The sequence below is a fragment of the Petaurus breviceps genome, unplaced genomic scaffold (assembly GCF_028583685.1).
Source record: "Petaurus breviceps papuanus isolate PSGF00001 unplaced genomic scaffold, PetGlider_PUasm1.0 90700, whole genome shotgun sequence".
Taxonomy (NCBI): domain Eukaryota; kingdom Metazoa; phylum Chordata; class Mammalia; order Diprotodontia; family Petauridae; genus Petaurus; species Petaurus breviceps.
Window position 1 is genome coordinate 7,588,808 of NW_027187315.1, and position 16,027 is coordinate 7,604,834.

General features: G+C 35.6%; 1 protein-coding gene across 2 annotated transcripts in view; it reads left to right on the top strand.

Moving 5' to 3' along the window:
• MAOA (monoamine oxidase A) overlaps positions 1-16,027 on the top strand; it is a 111,462-nt gene that overhangs the window by 56,406 nt on the left and 39,029 nt on the right. For both annotated transcript variants that reach the window (XM_069065739.1, XM_069065740.1), the window contains 2 exons: positions 14,463-14,567; positions 15,105-15,196. In XM_069065739.1, coding sequence (XP_068921840.1) covers positions 14,463-14,567; positions 15,105-15,196 — 197 coding nt within the window. The remainder of the gene's footprint in view (positions 1-14,462; positions 14,568-15,104; positions 15,197-16,027) is intronic.

Below are 16,027 nucleotides of genomic sequence, written 5' to 3' on the forward strand. Positions count from 1 at the left end.
TGTGGGTGTGTCATTTAAAGCTTTCACAATCTGACTTGATTCCACCTTTCTGGACCCATTCATATTTTCCCTCACATAGCTACTCACACTTCTGTTCCCTGCATATGACGTTCTAATGACCATGGCCATGTCTTTGAACCAACTGCCCTCCATGCCTAGAATGTCCCTCTTGGATTCCCTAGCTCCCTTCAAAATACAGCAGTAGTTCCCCTTTCTACCTGAGGTTCCCCCAGTTGTAAATGTTTTTCCCTTCCCCCAAATTTCTTGGTATATCCTTCTTATATATTATGTATCTGTTTTATCTGTGTGCATGTTCTTCCCTTCCCACAGTAGAAGTTCTTTGAGAACAGACTCATTTTTGTCTTTATATCTTTAGAGCCTAGCACAGTCATTATTAAAAACCCTCTTTGAATTCAAGGACAAAAAGTGAAATGGAACAGAGCTGCCATAATTTTGGGGTAATCTATTTGCATCAATGATGTGAATCATTAGTGGTAGAGTGCTGGGCCCTGGAGTCAAGTAGACTCCTCTTCCTGAATTCAAGTCCACCCTCAGACACTTACTATCTGTGTGAACTCTGGAAAATCTGGTTTTCTGAGTTTCTTCATCTTTAAAATGAGGAGCTGGAAAAGGAAATGACAAACCATGCAAGCATCTTTGCCAAGAACACCCCAATTCAGGTCACAACTAGTTGGATATGACAAAAACAACTGAACAGTGGAACCTTTGTACTATATTTATTTTGTGAACATATGACTCTCTATCTCCCTCTCTCTCTTTCTTTCTCTCTTTCTCTCTCTATCTCTCCCCCTCTCTCTTCCTCCCCCCCCTCTCTCTCACACTCTCACACACATACACATACACACACTCACACACATCCCCACCCCTACCCCACAAACTCTTAGCAATTTTGAAAGCAGGGACTTGTATTTTATTTTGCCCTTCTTTGTAACTCCAGCACTTAATACAGTTCCTGGTATGTAGGAAGGGCTTAATAAATGCTGTTGACTGACTGACTATTGTCTCACAATCTTCTTAAGACAATGAGTGATTTTCAAGATATCTTAAAGAAGGAAAGATTGAAGAGAGTGGAAAAGATTTTATAATAGTATTACTTCATATCCCCAAAGAAAGAAACAACTAAAAAAAACATAATAAATCTTTGCCATGCAATCTTTTTGAGATGTTGTGACTATATTAAGAGTATACTTGGTGAAGATATGAAACAGGAACTGGGAGGCTTTTACAGAAAATTTTCTACAGCACACCCCATTTTGATAGTCACACAACTGACTGAGATTTAGATCACTGTTATAATGTGTTATCTCTCTAATTGCTATTACCCCATCTGACTAAAAGTATTTGACTTGCTAGATCTAAATATAACTCTAAAAACTGTACTCAAACTTCCCCCACCCCTAACTTCCACCTTCCCCCCCAAAAAATAGGGTAGGTCAGTGGAGAGAGCATTGACTCTGGAATCAGAGGGACTGACTTTAAGTTTTGTATCTGTAACTGCCTGTGTGAACTTGGAGAAGTCACATTCTCTCTGGGCCTAAATTTCCTCATTTCTAAAGTGAGGAGCTTAACCTCTTAGGACCCTTCCAGCTTTGTAACACCCACATTTTTGTGATGATACTAAATGATTGCAAAGCAAAGAAATACTACAGACTCATAAAAATCAAATCATCTTTTGACACAAAAAGATGGTGGGTAAAAGTCAGAGGTAGTTTATTGCCACCAGTACCTTGTGTTTGAGAAGTGTTGTAAAACCTCTATGCATATTATAGGACTAGAAAAAGAATTGGGCCAATCATGCATTAGTAGTGAGGGGTAACAGATAGCCTGTTGCTGCTCTGTTATCCATGAATTATTAAAAGAACCAGAGGAAGGCCTCCAGCAATTGGAAGGTCCTCTTTGTAGGATTTATGGAAAGGCATTGGAAGGAATCATGCAGGATTAGAAGTCACGGATAGCGTACATTCTGCACAGGTGTTTAAAGTCTTCATGTCAGTGATACAGTCTTGGAGATCTTTTCAAGTACCAGAGTGTTATTATGAAATGAGGAAATTTTGAAGATAAAGAGGGACTGAGTAGTTTAGAGGCCTATCATAGTTAGATGGGGAAGCCAGGAATAGGAGCCCATGAAGCCCTTAATTCTCTTTCATTTTACTGAAGCATTAATTTCAGCTTTTAGAAAACAGATGTACTTTATGTGTCTGGGTTTCATGCACTAAGAAGAGGAAAGAAAGTTTTAGATGGAATCCAGGAATAACAACTTCAAGTGAAAGTGTGAAAGTTAGCAGTCATAACTTATAAGCATTTTCAATCTGAAGATTGGAGCTAAAACTTTTTAATTTATTATACGTTTCTCATGTTAGGCTTCTCATGAAAAAAAAAACAACCTAATTACTGGAATAAGGTATTTCCTTTAATTCCCATAGCCTTTCTGTGATTTGTCAGATTTATTCTAAAACCACAGTGAATCACAGTCTAGGAGATTTAGTTTAGTATGTTTGCTTATATGATTAATAGTTTTGTAACTATATCCAGCACAAGCCTCTAAAATACACTCGGTAGCAAGATGGCGGAGTAGAAGTAGGACCTCCCCGCTGCTCCAGCTTCCACCTTCCCCAATCCATGTAAAAAGGGGAATATAAACAAACTTTGGAGCTGCAGAACCCACAAAATTACACAGAGAAGTGTAGCAGCAAGCACCCCAAGCATCCCCAGGGTTTGCTGCCAATACAGGTTCTTGGATCTGCTTTGATAAAGGGAAAGCAACTCAAAATGGGTTAACAAGCTTACTTTAATCAGTCAAATATGTATCGTTTACCTAGTTCAGGGGAAAAAGGTCAGCACCCTGAACTTCAGAATATACAGACAGAATTATCAAGACAGAAACAGATCAAGCAGACAGTTTTCCAAACTGTCCGACCATTACATCCATACCAAATCAAAAATTTATCACTTTTATATAGATTGTTCTTACATAGTTGTTTATTGTCTCTCTCATTAGACTATGAACTTGTTCAGAGAAGATTGTCTTTTAACTTCCTTTTTATACCCAGCACTCACCACAGTGCTTGGTACATAGTGGGTACTTAATAAATGTCTGCTGACTTTTTAACGACAACATAATATTCAGTAGCTGTGCCTTCCTTCTCTAATTTTCTTGATCTTATTAACCAATACTATTTCCTTTTCCTCCCCACAAAGCCTTTCCCGCCCCCCCTCCCCAAAGAACCTACTTTTACTGATTATTATCATTGTATGGTCATTAACACACATGAACATAGTCATCCCAATACCATAAGCATTAGTTATTCTTTCTCCTCAGGTTCAACTATAGATCTATTGTCTTTGTTTACTATAGATCTATTGTCTTTGTTTACTTGGTTGAATGACATATATTCAGGTCCTGTATTGTCCCCTCATGGTCTCATGGAGTGGGGACAGTAATGCTTTTCAACTTTGGGGCCACGTTTCTTGTGATTGGTGATGGGCATTATAAAGGGGAAGGTTTTGGAGTCATATATCTCTTTTGAGAGGGTATAATTGATAAGAGTTGGCAACTGATTAGGTATAGGGATTAAAGGAAAAAGAAAGCCAAGCCTGGCTCTTAAGTTATGTTACTGAGTGATTGAAAGAGCTTCATTCAGAAAAAATAATTCAGTTTGAATGAGGAATTTAAGGGTAAAGATGAGTTATGAATGATTTTTAGGTGAACATATTCACATAAAATATATTGGTTGAATTCACTGCTTTGTTAAAGGCACAGATAAAAGTATTTCATATGTCACCGTCACCTTCTCCACACTTCAGCTCTGGACACCTCTCAGATTCTAACATGACCAGTTGTTGCAGACAGGGCAGCTAGGTGGTACAGTAGATGAAGTGCTGGGCCTGTATTCAGGAACACTTGGGAACTTCTTGAGTTCAAATTTGGCTTCAGACACTTATTAGCTGTGTGTCTCTGGGCAAGTCACTTAATCCTGTTTGCCTCAGTTTCCTCATCAGTCCAGTATCTTTGCCAAGAAAACCCCAAAAGGAGTCATGAAGAGTTGGTATGATTGGAGAACAACAAATGGTATAGACCTTAAAGATAGATTGCAGAGTGATACGTTGTACATTTGTTTTAATGTTCCCAGGAAGGAATATAAGATAATGAGTTAATGATTTAGAGGGTGAGAGCTTTCTCATTCTTGGGTCAGACACTCTTGGTTAAAATGAAGGTAAAATTTGAATGATAATCAAATAAATTGGGTCTGTCTAGACAGCCACATGGCCAATTTGGAGCAAAATTAACTTGTTAATTTTGACTGGGTTTGACTGGAAGCATGATGGTACCCTTAAATATAATAGGCAAGTTTAGAAGAAAGGTGGGTTAAGAGTAAAGATAATGAGTTCTGTTTTGGACATTTTGAGTTTGAGATACACATGGGACATCCAGTTCAAAATGTCCAGTAGGCAATTGATTATGTGGGATTGGAATCAGGTGATAGATTAAGGCTAGATATTAATCCATGGAAATTGATGAGGTTACCAAGTAAGAGTATATAAAAAGAAGAAAGAAGCTGATACATTGACCAGTGCTGATCTAGCAAAGAATACTGAGAAAGGGGGAAGAAGAACATGTATACAGTACTGTGAGTTAGTTGCTATTATCTCCATTTTACAGTTGAGGAAATTGAGGCAAACAGAGGTTAAGTGACTTGCAACACAGCTAGCATCCGATACCAGATTTGAACTTCTCTTCCTGATTCCAGAGCAGCACTCTATTCACTGCACTACTTAATTGCCTAGAAAAAATATTCATACAGGTGTGTTATAAAAATCCAGATTGGAGAAATTATTCAGGAGAAAGTATTCAGATAGTTGTCAGCAGTATCAAATGCTGGAGAAAGGTAAAAAAATGAGATTTAAGAAATAAGCCAGTAGATTTGATAATTAAACGATCATTTATCACCCTGAAGAGAATTGTTTCAATTGAATGACAGGGTCAGAAAACCAGATTGCAAAAGGGTTTCACCAGAAAAGAAGGGAAGGATAATGGAGACAAACACAAGTAGCTTTTTCAAGAAAGTTAGCTAAGAAAAGGAGGAAAGAAGGTAGGAAACTAGCCAGTGGAAATTCTAATTAAGGTTTTTTTTTTTTTAATTTCCCTAAATATAGGATAGAGACTTTGGGCATGTTTTAGGCATCAGGGAAAAAACAAGGTATTTGGAGAGACTAAAGGTTAGGAAAGAAGAGATGGGATGGAATCAAGGATACTTCTTAAATTGGACTTGGTGAGGGGAAGGGATACCTGTACTTCATCAAAGAATGGGGTAAGAAGGTGATAGTAGTGGAAGATGAAGAGTGACAGGGGTGGAGGAAGGAGTAATGAAATGAAGATACTTGGCATGAGGGCATGGTTCTGAAGTCCTGAAATCAGGGCTGGGAGGGTAATGAATGTGAGCTGACCTGGACCTCTCTAGAAGATGAAGGCATCAGAATGACCTAACCAATAGAGAATGGGACTGGTCTGGTAGAGTAATGTTCCAGGGTCAGAAGGCCATAGGAATAATAAGATACCCCAGGATCAACAAGCCCCTGCTACTAAGGAAAGTTCCAAGATGAGACATTAGTTGAGGCATGGTTTTGAAATCTTAGAAGAAGCCAACAGAGGGGCCAGAGTTGGAGGACTTTGGGAGACAGTGCTTCGCATGTATATACACACACTATGCTATACTAGATTATATACTGATTCAAAATAATTGGATTTAACTTAGAAGGGGACCATTACAAACCTAATGCAGTTTCACTGGACTATACTAAGGATGTAAAAAACAGATTTTTCATGGCTTAAAGGAGAAAGCAAATGGTAATGCAATGGAAGTAGCAGTTTTGGATAATTTATTTGTCAAGTGTGGCCTTAAAAGGAAATAAAGAAATATGATCATGGTTGAAAAGAGAAGCAAAGATCAAGTGAAAGGTTAAGTCTGTCTTCTTCCATTCAGAAAGAAGAAAGAAAAACCAACATCTTCTTTTTATAGTATTTTATTTTTTCCCATGACACGTAAAGACAGTTTTTAATGTTCATTTTTTAAAAAGTCGAGTTCTAGTTTATCTTCCCCCTTCCCTCACCTCCCCTTTCCTAATACAGTAAGCAATTTGATATAGTGTATATATAGATATGTAATCATGTAAAACTTATTTCTATATTAATCATGTTGTAAAAGAGGAAACAGACCAAAAGAAAAAAAAACACACAAAAAAGTGAAAATAGTATCCCTCAATCTGCATTCACACTCCATCAGTTCTTTCTCTGGATGTGGATGGCATTTTCCATCATGAGTCCTTTGGAATTGTCTTAGATCATTGTATTGCTGAGAAGATCTAAATTGCTTATAACTAACTGATCATTCATTGTACATTGCTGATACTGTATATGATGTTCTCCTAGTTAACTTCACTATGTATCAGTTCATGTAAGTCTTTCTAGGTTTTTCTGAAGTCATCCTATTCATCATTTCTTATAGCACAATAGTTTTCCATCACATTCATATGCCACAGCTCACTTTATAATTTCCAATTCTTTGCCACAAAAAGAAGTACTATAAATATTTTTGTACAGGTAGGTCTTTTCCCCTTTTTATGATCTCTTTGGGATATAGACCTAGTAATGATATTGCTGGGTCAAAGGGTGTGGGCAGTTTTATAACCCTTTGGGCATAGTGCCATAATCACTCTCCAGAATGGTTAATCCAAAATCCCTTCAGGTACAAATGCAAACCAAGGTGACCCTGCACTTTAATGGGTGTCTCTGTATTTTCCAGTACCCATAATTTTGTAATATACTTATGTACTATGGTAAAGAAAGCACAAATACTTTTCTCTTACTTACTTATAATTAAGAGGGAGCGTTGCATAGTGGAGAGCAAGCCAGCATCAGAGTCAAGACCTTAAAGATCAAGTTTTGCCTCTGACATGTATTGACTATGTGACCCCAGGCAAGTTTTTCTGTGTAATCCTCTGTGACTATAAATTGCAGAAAAGGTGCCTACCAGAATTGTAGGATGGAATTTCCTTACTGAGGTGTTCTCTCTCCCAGTAAAATTTCAATTCTTGTCCCTCTGTCTCAGAATTATAGTACTAGAAGTAGCATCAATTCAGAAATAATTATGCACCTGCTGTTTGGTTAGCACCAAAATAAAGACATACTTTCCATAGAACAAAAACCCCTGAAAGCCATGGATGTCTAATTTTGTCTTTGTATCCCTACCACTTAACAGAATGTCTTGTATATACTAAGCTCCTAAATGTATAATTATAGAAATAACAAAGTTTAGATAAGACATTTTAGCAACTTACAGTCTGATATATAACATACACACAAATACTTAGGATATTAAATAATAAAGCAAGAAGTTATATTGACCCCATCAACATAGTATTGATAGTGAAGCAATTTGGAATTGGGCTAAGAAAAAGTGACTAACATCTTCTCATACTATTTGAATCCAGAAATCCACTGCTAAATATAAAATCCAAGGAGACCAAAGGCAGAAGTCCCATAAACTTTAAAATATTAATAGCATCACTTTTCCTGGTACCTAAGAACTAGAAATTGGGAAATGGCTAAATGAATTGTGACACATGGAATGTAAAGGAATATTACTGTTCCATAAGAAATGATGAATATGGAGAATTCAGAGAAGTGGAGACTTACTATTGATGTATAGTGAAGTAAGCAAAACAAGGAAAATAACGTAGAAAAATGACTACAAGAATGTAAATGAAAAGAATAAGAAACCAAAGCTGAACATTGTGTAATTAACATGATCAATCTTCAAGCCAGACAAGAGTTCAGAAAATGCCCCTCCTCTTCCTTTGCAAAAGGGAAAGACTTTCATGTATACTCTTAGCCTTGGTTGGTGTATTAACCTGGTTTTACTAAACTACTCTTTTAAAATCATTGTTTAAGAGTTGGCACACTTATTTTAGGGTATTAGGGGGAAGAAATATATTTGTAAATGGAGGTGATGTAGAAAAAAATTGAGTATGAAAATATCTTTTCTTAAAGATGTTATATTATCCAGCCCAAAGTTGGACTTCCCTAAACGTATTTCTAATTTTAAAAATCTCAAAGGATGCTTTGAAACATTCCTCAGTAATCCGTTGTATTGTCTACCAGCACTTCATTATTTCTAACTAGAAGCCTTTGTTTTGTAACTGAAGGTTTAAACAGCTCCTGATCTGTTTCCTGTGGATGATAATAAGGAATATTATTCATAAAATACCCTCTTGTTTGAGATCACAAATTGTGGAAGGTCTCAGTAGTTAAAGGGAGAGGCTGGCGGAGTCACTTTGTTAAGATTATGAGGCAATAAATTGCTGTGAATATCTGATTTGCACGTCAGCATTTGAGTGCCTTTAAGTATCTTGCCTTGCCAACAGGCTTGATAAGGAAAACTGGCATAGCCTAACAGGTTATCTTATCACAGACAACCTAGAAATCATAGCCGTTTACAACTAGAAGTGACCTTAGAGATAATATGCCATAATATTCTCATTCTGAGCTTAAGGAATCTGGTGCCCAGTTTACTTAGGTTTAGGCTATCTTAAGATCATCAAGCTGCATAGCAGTAGAGCTGAGGCTGGAACCCAGATTTTCTGCTACATCTTCAGCAAATTTTCCTCTTTGTTTTCAAAGCAAAAAAAATCCTATATACCCCTAGACATGCCATAGATAATCCACTAGACTTTACTAATATGTCAGACTTACAAAGCCAGCACTAGCTTTTAAAGAAATATTTTAAAAATAAAGATAAACAACAGCAAAAATTTCTAACAGTGCCAAAGAGTAAATGCCTGCAGTTGTTTATTGGTATGCCAGCACTTGGCCCATCTTGAAAGGGCCAACCCAATAATTTCATAAGTTCAATAAACGATTATCTCTTGAACAGTGTTCCCCTCTTATCGTGACTATGGGTTGGTTTAAACAGTACTTACTGTAAACAGGACCCAAGAAGCTTTGGTACACTTCCAGGGACATTGTGTTCTGCTTAGAACAACAATTCTTTTTGCTTTACAAGGCAGTTTTACTCTTGAGATGGGAGTACTGGCCACAGGGGAAGTACTTGGGATCTCAAAAGCCTGGGGAGTTATGTCCTTATTTCTCAGGTGTCTGAATCTTTGATGCTTAATTCATCAAAATCTTTATGAGAAATCTGTGTGATGAAAAATCTCATCTAAAACTTAATCAAGAACACAGAGATCTCTTAGGATAGGAACAGGAATTTATTCTCTTCCCCCCAAGTGAAGAGGTGAATTTATTCTCTTCCCCCCATGACCCATCATGAGGAAGAGGCACTTTACAAAAGGCAGAACAAGAATTTATACCCTAATGCAGTCCTTCTCCCATTGGTTGGGGGGCAGGCTCAGGTCTCAGCGCAAACATCTTCCCCAGTAGTAACAGAGGAGCCCACCAAGGAGGCTGATTGATAGCAAGAAATGTGTGATGATCAAAAAGTCTTTGAAATCTTGATCATATTATCACATCTGGAAGAACTACAGATTCCAGAGAATGCAACCAATCACCACTTACAGCTTTTCTTAGAAAACTGTATTTTTCTGCTTCTGCTTTTCCTCTTTCCTCTGTATAATTTTCCCTTCTACAAAAAATTGAAGTTGTTAGAGGCCTAGAATTTTCCATTTAACAGGGAGAGGCCTACCTGCCACAGAGGATGTATTTTAACCTGAGGTTTGAAGGAAGCCAGGGAAGCTAAGAGATGGGAAGTAAGGACAGTATATGAAAAGACAGATTTGGGAGGTGGAGAATCTTGAATAAAGAACAGCAGGTAGATCAGCTTGACTGAATCATGGAGTATGTGGAAGAGAATAAAGTGTAAGGATTCTCTAAAGTTAGGAAGGGACCAGGGCTTTATATTTGATCTTGGGGGTAATTAGGAGGTGCTGGGATTTACTAGGTAGGAGAGTAATGTGGTCAGACCTGTACTTCAGTGGTTAGGTAAGTGGAGAATGGATTGGAATGGAGAGAGCCCTGGGGCATACATGGAGACCACTTAGGCAACTCTCAGGCAGGCAGGATGCACTGAGTGAGAAATATCTTAGCAGCAGATCTCTGAAGGTTAAGGAAGAAGAATCTTGGAGACATGTGGAAATGTATGCACATTTTCATATTCTCCTGCCTTACTCCCTGTTCTGGTAAAGCAGTTTAATGTGATGGATAGAATGCTGAACTTGGGGTCAAGAAGATCTAAATTTGAATTATGCCTCTGACACTTAATAGCTATGTGACCTCTGGCAAGTTAATTAACCTTTTGTTTTAATTTCCTCATCTACAGAATGGAAATAATAGTAGTAGTACCTGCCTTTTATGGCTGTTGTGAGGATGCAATGTGATCCTATATGTAAAACACACTGCAAACCTTAACATTTATATGAAATGTTAGTTATTGCTATTGTTATTACCTTCCTCATTTCCTCTTTGACCTGTGTCTGTCCCCCAAAACTTGCAGAAACCGGCAAGGCTATTGGAAATACCTCTTTACATTTGCAGCTATTTAATATGACAGTTTTTACTCATTTGTTAAAAAAGTTAAACGTCAAAATATTTTTCCCATGGTCTTTGAAGTGATTGATCTATATTCTCTAAAGTTGCTGCACTCTCTTTTCATGTTTCCACTTGTAAAATAGATGTTCATCTCTTTACCTACTTAGTCACTAATATCTTAACCCTTCTGCTTGTTTTGGAGAATGCAAATTCTTTGGTCTTCAGGGCAGTTTGCAAAGTACAGTTATTCAGTATGACTAGGGAATTTTAACTTAGGGATGTGGGGAAAATTTTGTTTAATTTTATCTAAAACATTCTAAATGTGCCCAGAAGTATGCCCTATGTATGGCAAATTGAAAAGAATCAAATGAAACCATGTAATAGTTCTGCAAAACATATGCTTATTTTTCATTTAGTTTTTTTTTTTCAAAAATACTTGTTTTGTGAGAAAATGTGAGATAAGTCCTGGTTAAGACAAGAATTGTAGCAAGAACTAGCTGTTCTCAGAGCTACCAGTGAAATTCTTTAACCAAATACGGCCTCTTAAGTGTCTCTCTCTTCCCCCAACCATGTTTGTGTTTTCTGAATAGATTCTCCATCATTGTCCTTTCAGAGTACATGGAGTATTTATTTTGTGGGGTCATCTTTTGAAACAGTACAGACATATTTTCTACTGTTCTTCTGTCTTCTTTTATTTTAAAAAACGCAGAAGTTGTTTGCTAAAGATTTATAGATATTATACTGATGTTTCTGTATATTTAATAGTTTCATTCTCTCACAATAGAATTGACTTGCCCAGTTGTTTATAATTTTTAAAAAATATTTTTTCTTCTATAGTAACCATCATTGAAAACAGAAATTCACATATACTTGTGATCATTAATTATGTTATCTAAAGTTTGCTTTTAAATGTAATTAATTACTAATTTTAACAAGACGGTAACAAAAATGTTCTGTCTATATCTTTGTCTCCTTACTCTTTTTCTTCTTCTTTTTGGGGGGAAAAATGGGGGGGGGGTTGATAGCTTTTGTTGCTAATAATTTTTACATATTATTTTACTTATTTCCTCATCATATATTGTTCCATATAAAATTTTCTACAGTGGTTGGCATCTTTGATGTTTGCCATTTCTCGTTGCACAATATTTTATTATATTCATACCATGATTTGTCCAGGAAGACCTTGGCTATATCAATCATTAGACAGTGGCTTACAATTGCAAATAATTATGTTGTGAATAATTTGTACAAATAGTATTTTTTCCATCAGTAATGTTACAGTTTCGTAGTAACACCTTTTTCTCAATAATCCCACCAATATTGAATTCATTGTTTCTAGCTCTCTTTGGCAGCTAATGTATATGAGATAACTCAGAGATATTTGTGCTTCTATTTCTCCAGTTATTAAAGAGTACAGTTGAAATTCTTTAATTCTTTCACGTTATTAGAGAGTATAGTTGAAATTATTTAATTCTTCCACATAACATGTAATTCTCCAGTTATTAGAGAGTTCAGTTTTTCAGGTTATTGTTTTCAAGATTTTTAGAATCAGAGAGCTCGGGTTCAAATCCCAACACTGCTTAACTGTGTGACTTTGGTCAAGTTACTTCACTTCTTTGGGACTAATAAATCTGAGGAAAATGAGGAGGTTGCACTTAATTACCTCTATGGTACCTTCTGGCTCTAATCTTGTTATTCTGTGTATTTATTCATGTATTTATTTATTTGTACTTATTCATGTATTTATTTGTACTTATTTATGTATTTATTTATATCATGTATCTATTCATATATTTATTAATATCTCAGCCATTTTCCTTTGGAAAATGGATCCTACTTTTAATTCCTTAATTTTTTTATCATAGATATCAGATTTTATCAGAAATATTATTAGTAAACATTTTCCCTAGTATGTTTCTTTCCTTTCTAATATATTGCTTTCTGTTATACAAAACTATTTTTAGCTGTTCTAATACATCTGTTTTTGTTTCCAATATTATCTTTAATTCATTGAAAAGATATTAATTTTTCAGCTTTCTCAAGATGAATTAGATGTATTACAGTTTTTATTGGTTTTTATCATTTGGTCATTGATATGTTTGATTTATTTATTGCATATTATGTGGAATATGGGCTTACTCTTACTTTTCTGTTATATAATTCTCGCAACAACAATTATTGACAGTCTTCCCCAAAGTTGATAATCTTCAATTTATGAACTACTAATCTACTGCATGACTTTGGTTCTAATTGTGAATTTTTTCTTCTGTTCCATTTATCTATTTTCTATGTTTTATCTACATATTTTAATAAGTTAATGTCTTCTCTAAAATTATCTTTTAAAACTACTTTCTCTGTATCTTATGTATACTTAAATATGTACATAAATATGTTAATAATATACATATTATATATACATAATAATATACATATTATATATGTACAAATAATGTACATAAATATGTTAGGATTCTAAAAGCATGTGGGTACATGTATATATGCATATAATTTAAACATATATGAATGGGATAAATATGTATGTACATGTATAGAGCTATCCATATACATATATACAAATATATGTACAGAAATTGAGTGTAATACTACTATCTTTACTGTATTAGCTCATCCTGGCTATGATATTAACTATTTCTCCTGTTATATAGCTTTTCCCTTTATTTCTGTCCAAATTGTTTTTATAGTTGTCTTTATGTAGGTATTATCTTTATATATGGTTTTTCTTTAAAATGAAACATTTTATTAATTTTATTAAATATACTTCACACTAGCCAATGTTTACTCCCCAGGCCTGTATCTTAACTGTAGCATATACAAAGCAGTAAGTTTCTGACATTGAGGAGTTTATAATCTAGTTGAGGGAAAAAAAATATACAGAAAAGGTTAAATAACACTGCAAAAATATAATTATATGTTGTAAGTGGCAGTGATTTTTCTTCCATGATAGAAAGCCAAATGATTTTTACTTATAATATCTTAAGTTTTTCTTATCTTTGACTCTTAAGTAACAATGTGACTCCCTGTCTATATCTTTCTTTGCTCAATCAGCCCTTGATCTTAAAAATCCTTCCCAGCTTAAATGATTAAAAGAATGAATTTCAAAATATCATGTATGTTGGGGCAACTAGGTGGCATAGTGAATAGAGCACCAGCCCTGGAGTCGGGAGGACCTGAGTTCAAATCAGGCTTCAGACACTTAACACAAAAAACTAGCCGTGTGACCTTGGGCAAGTCACTTAACACCAGTTTCCCTCCAAAAACTAAAAAAAAAAAATCATGTATAATGATAAAATGTACCAAATACTTGGCTATTAACCTATTAAGACAGATACAAGATGTCTCAAAAGCTTTGCTAGCTAAAGTCCACACTAGGGTTTTTAGGCACCCTATATTTATTTTTCTACATGTTTAACGTATTGATAGCTTCCGATTCCTAGTCTGGCTACAGAATGAAGGCTAAAATCACAGTATTAGATATTAGTTTACTGCCTTCTCCATATATCATTCCACTCTGATCTAAATTAGATCTGGATAGAAATTTGAAGTTTATTTTTTTTTAATCAGGATAAGTCTTAATTTTCCAGGTGCTAATAAATCTTTTACTTATGTATAAGTGAAAATATATCAAAATATTTTTTTCTGAAAGCATAAGAATAACTAACTTGATATCATCTTTTATCAATCTAGTGAAATTTTATTTCTGTCATTGAAAATTTGCAGACTGCATACATGTCGTGACTTGCATGATTGTTCTCATTAATTTACCGACCTTTTGGCTACTGGTGATTACAGTTATTGGGGTTTTTTTGGGGGGTAATAATTACAAAGTCTTAATTCAAAGCATTGTATAATCTAATTGATTTTCCTAACTTTTATGTTAAAGGGAAAATCTACTGCCTTCCGGGGAACTTTTCCTCCAGTGTGGAATCCCATAGCATATCTGGATTACAACAATCTTTGGAGAACAATAGATCACATGGGAAAGGAGGTATGATAGGTGTGAAGCTTACATAGAAGGCTTATCGAGTAATTATACTTTATGTTATCATTATAACCCCTCCAGCTATGTTAAATAGCTTTGAGTAATCACTTCCTATCAGGACCTTTGGCTCTAGCATATAATGGAAAGGTACTACCTCTAGACTCAGAGTGCCTGGGTTCAAATCTTACCACCTTTGAATCAGAGGATTCCTACCTCAATGACTTTTGGTAAGGCTTATTAACTCCTCCTGCACCTTAATTTCTTAATCTATACAATGAAAGGGGTGGGTAGACTAGAGAGATCCATGATTCTCATCTCTGAACTGGCAAAGAGGTATATGTTTTTTTCACAAGTTAACTACAAATAATGTGAGAATTGAAATTCATCTCCCCATGTTTCCCCCATTCCACATTAACTTACTGTGTGGTGGAATCTCCTTTGTAACTGGGTGATTAAGAAAGGCTCTCTGCTTAGGCGTCAGTCTTGCTCTGCAGAGGAGCATGGGAGCATAGTCCCTAAGGAGTGTGTATGTTTTCCTTTCAGATTCCCTCTGACGCTCCCTGGCAGGCACCTCATGCTGAAGAATGGGACAAGATGACCATGAAGGAGCTCATTGAAAAAATCTGCTGGACAAAGTAGACTCCATTTAATTTTGGAATTCCGTTTGTATTCCCCACCTCCTTTTAGCCACTGCCCACCGTGATTTCCTTGGTAATTTAGAAGAGAGTAGAAAACACTCACTTTCCTGATTAGTAGCAACCTTAAGCTAACTGTCCTTGCCCTTAGATCAGGGATCCTTTTGGAAATCTGGTGAGGATTATGAACACCTCAGAAAAATATTTTCAAATGTATAAAATTAAATATCTAGAATTACAAAGGAAAATAATTACATTGAAATATAGTTTTCAAAAGCTTAAAATAATTGATGATGAATGTGGTGGAACTTTTTCTTTTTTTTTAATAAGGCAGAGTTGTCCAGTCATGAAAGAGGTCATCCTCAGTGCTACAGAAGCAGTATGGGAGTGACTAAGAAATATGTGCCATATTGTTACTGTAGAGAATGGTGCTAATTATTGGGCCGCATTAGTGTGTCCTTGAGTGTGCACACAAAGCAAGTCTTTTCCAAAGAAAGCATTTCATTAGTCAGGAAAATCTGGATTCAGATCCAGCTTAAAAACTTAATAGCTATGCAGTCCAAGTCTGGTCACTCACCTTTTCTCTGCTTTGGTTTTTCTCATCTGTAAAATGAGCATAATAATAGCAACCCAACTCAGTGGGCTGTTGTGAGAATCAGATGAGATAACAATTTTGTCAAGTACTTTACAGAGTGTAAAGTGCTGTTGTTGTTGAACCATTTTAGTTGTGGCTCTTCATGACCCCATTTGAGGTTTTCTTGGCAAAGATGTTGGAGTGGTTTGTCGTTTCCTTCTCCAACTCATTTTACAGTTAAGGAAACTGAGGCAAGT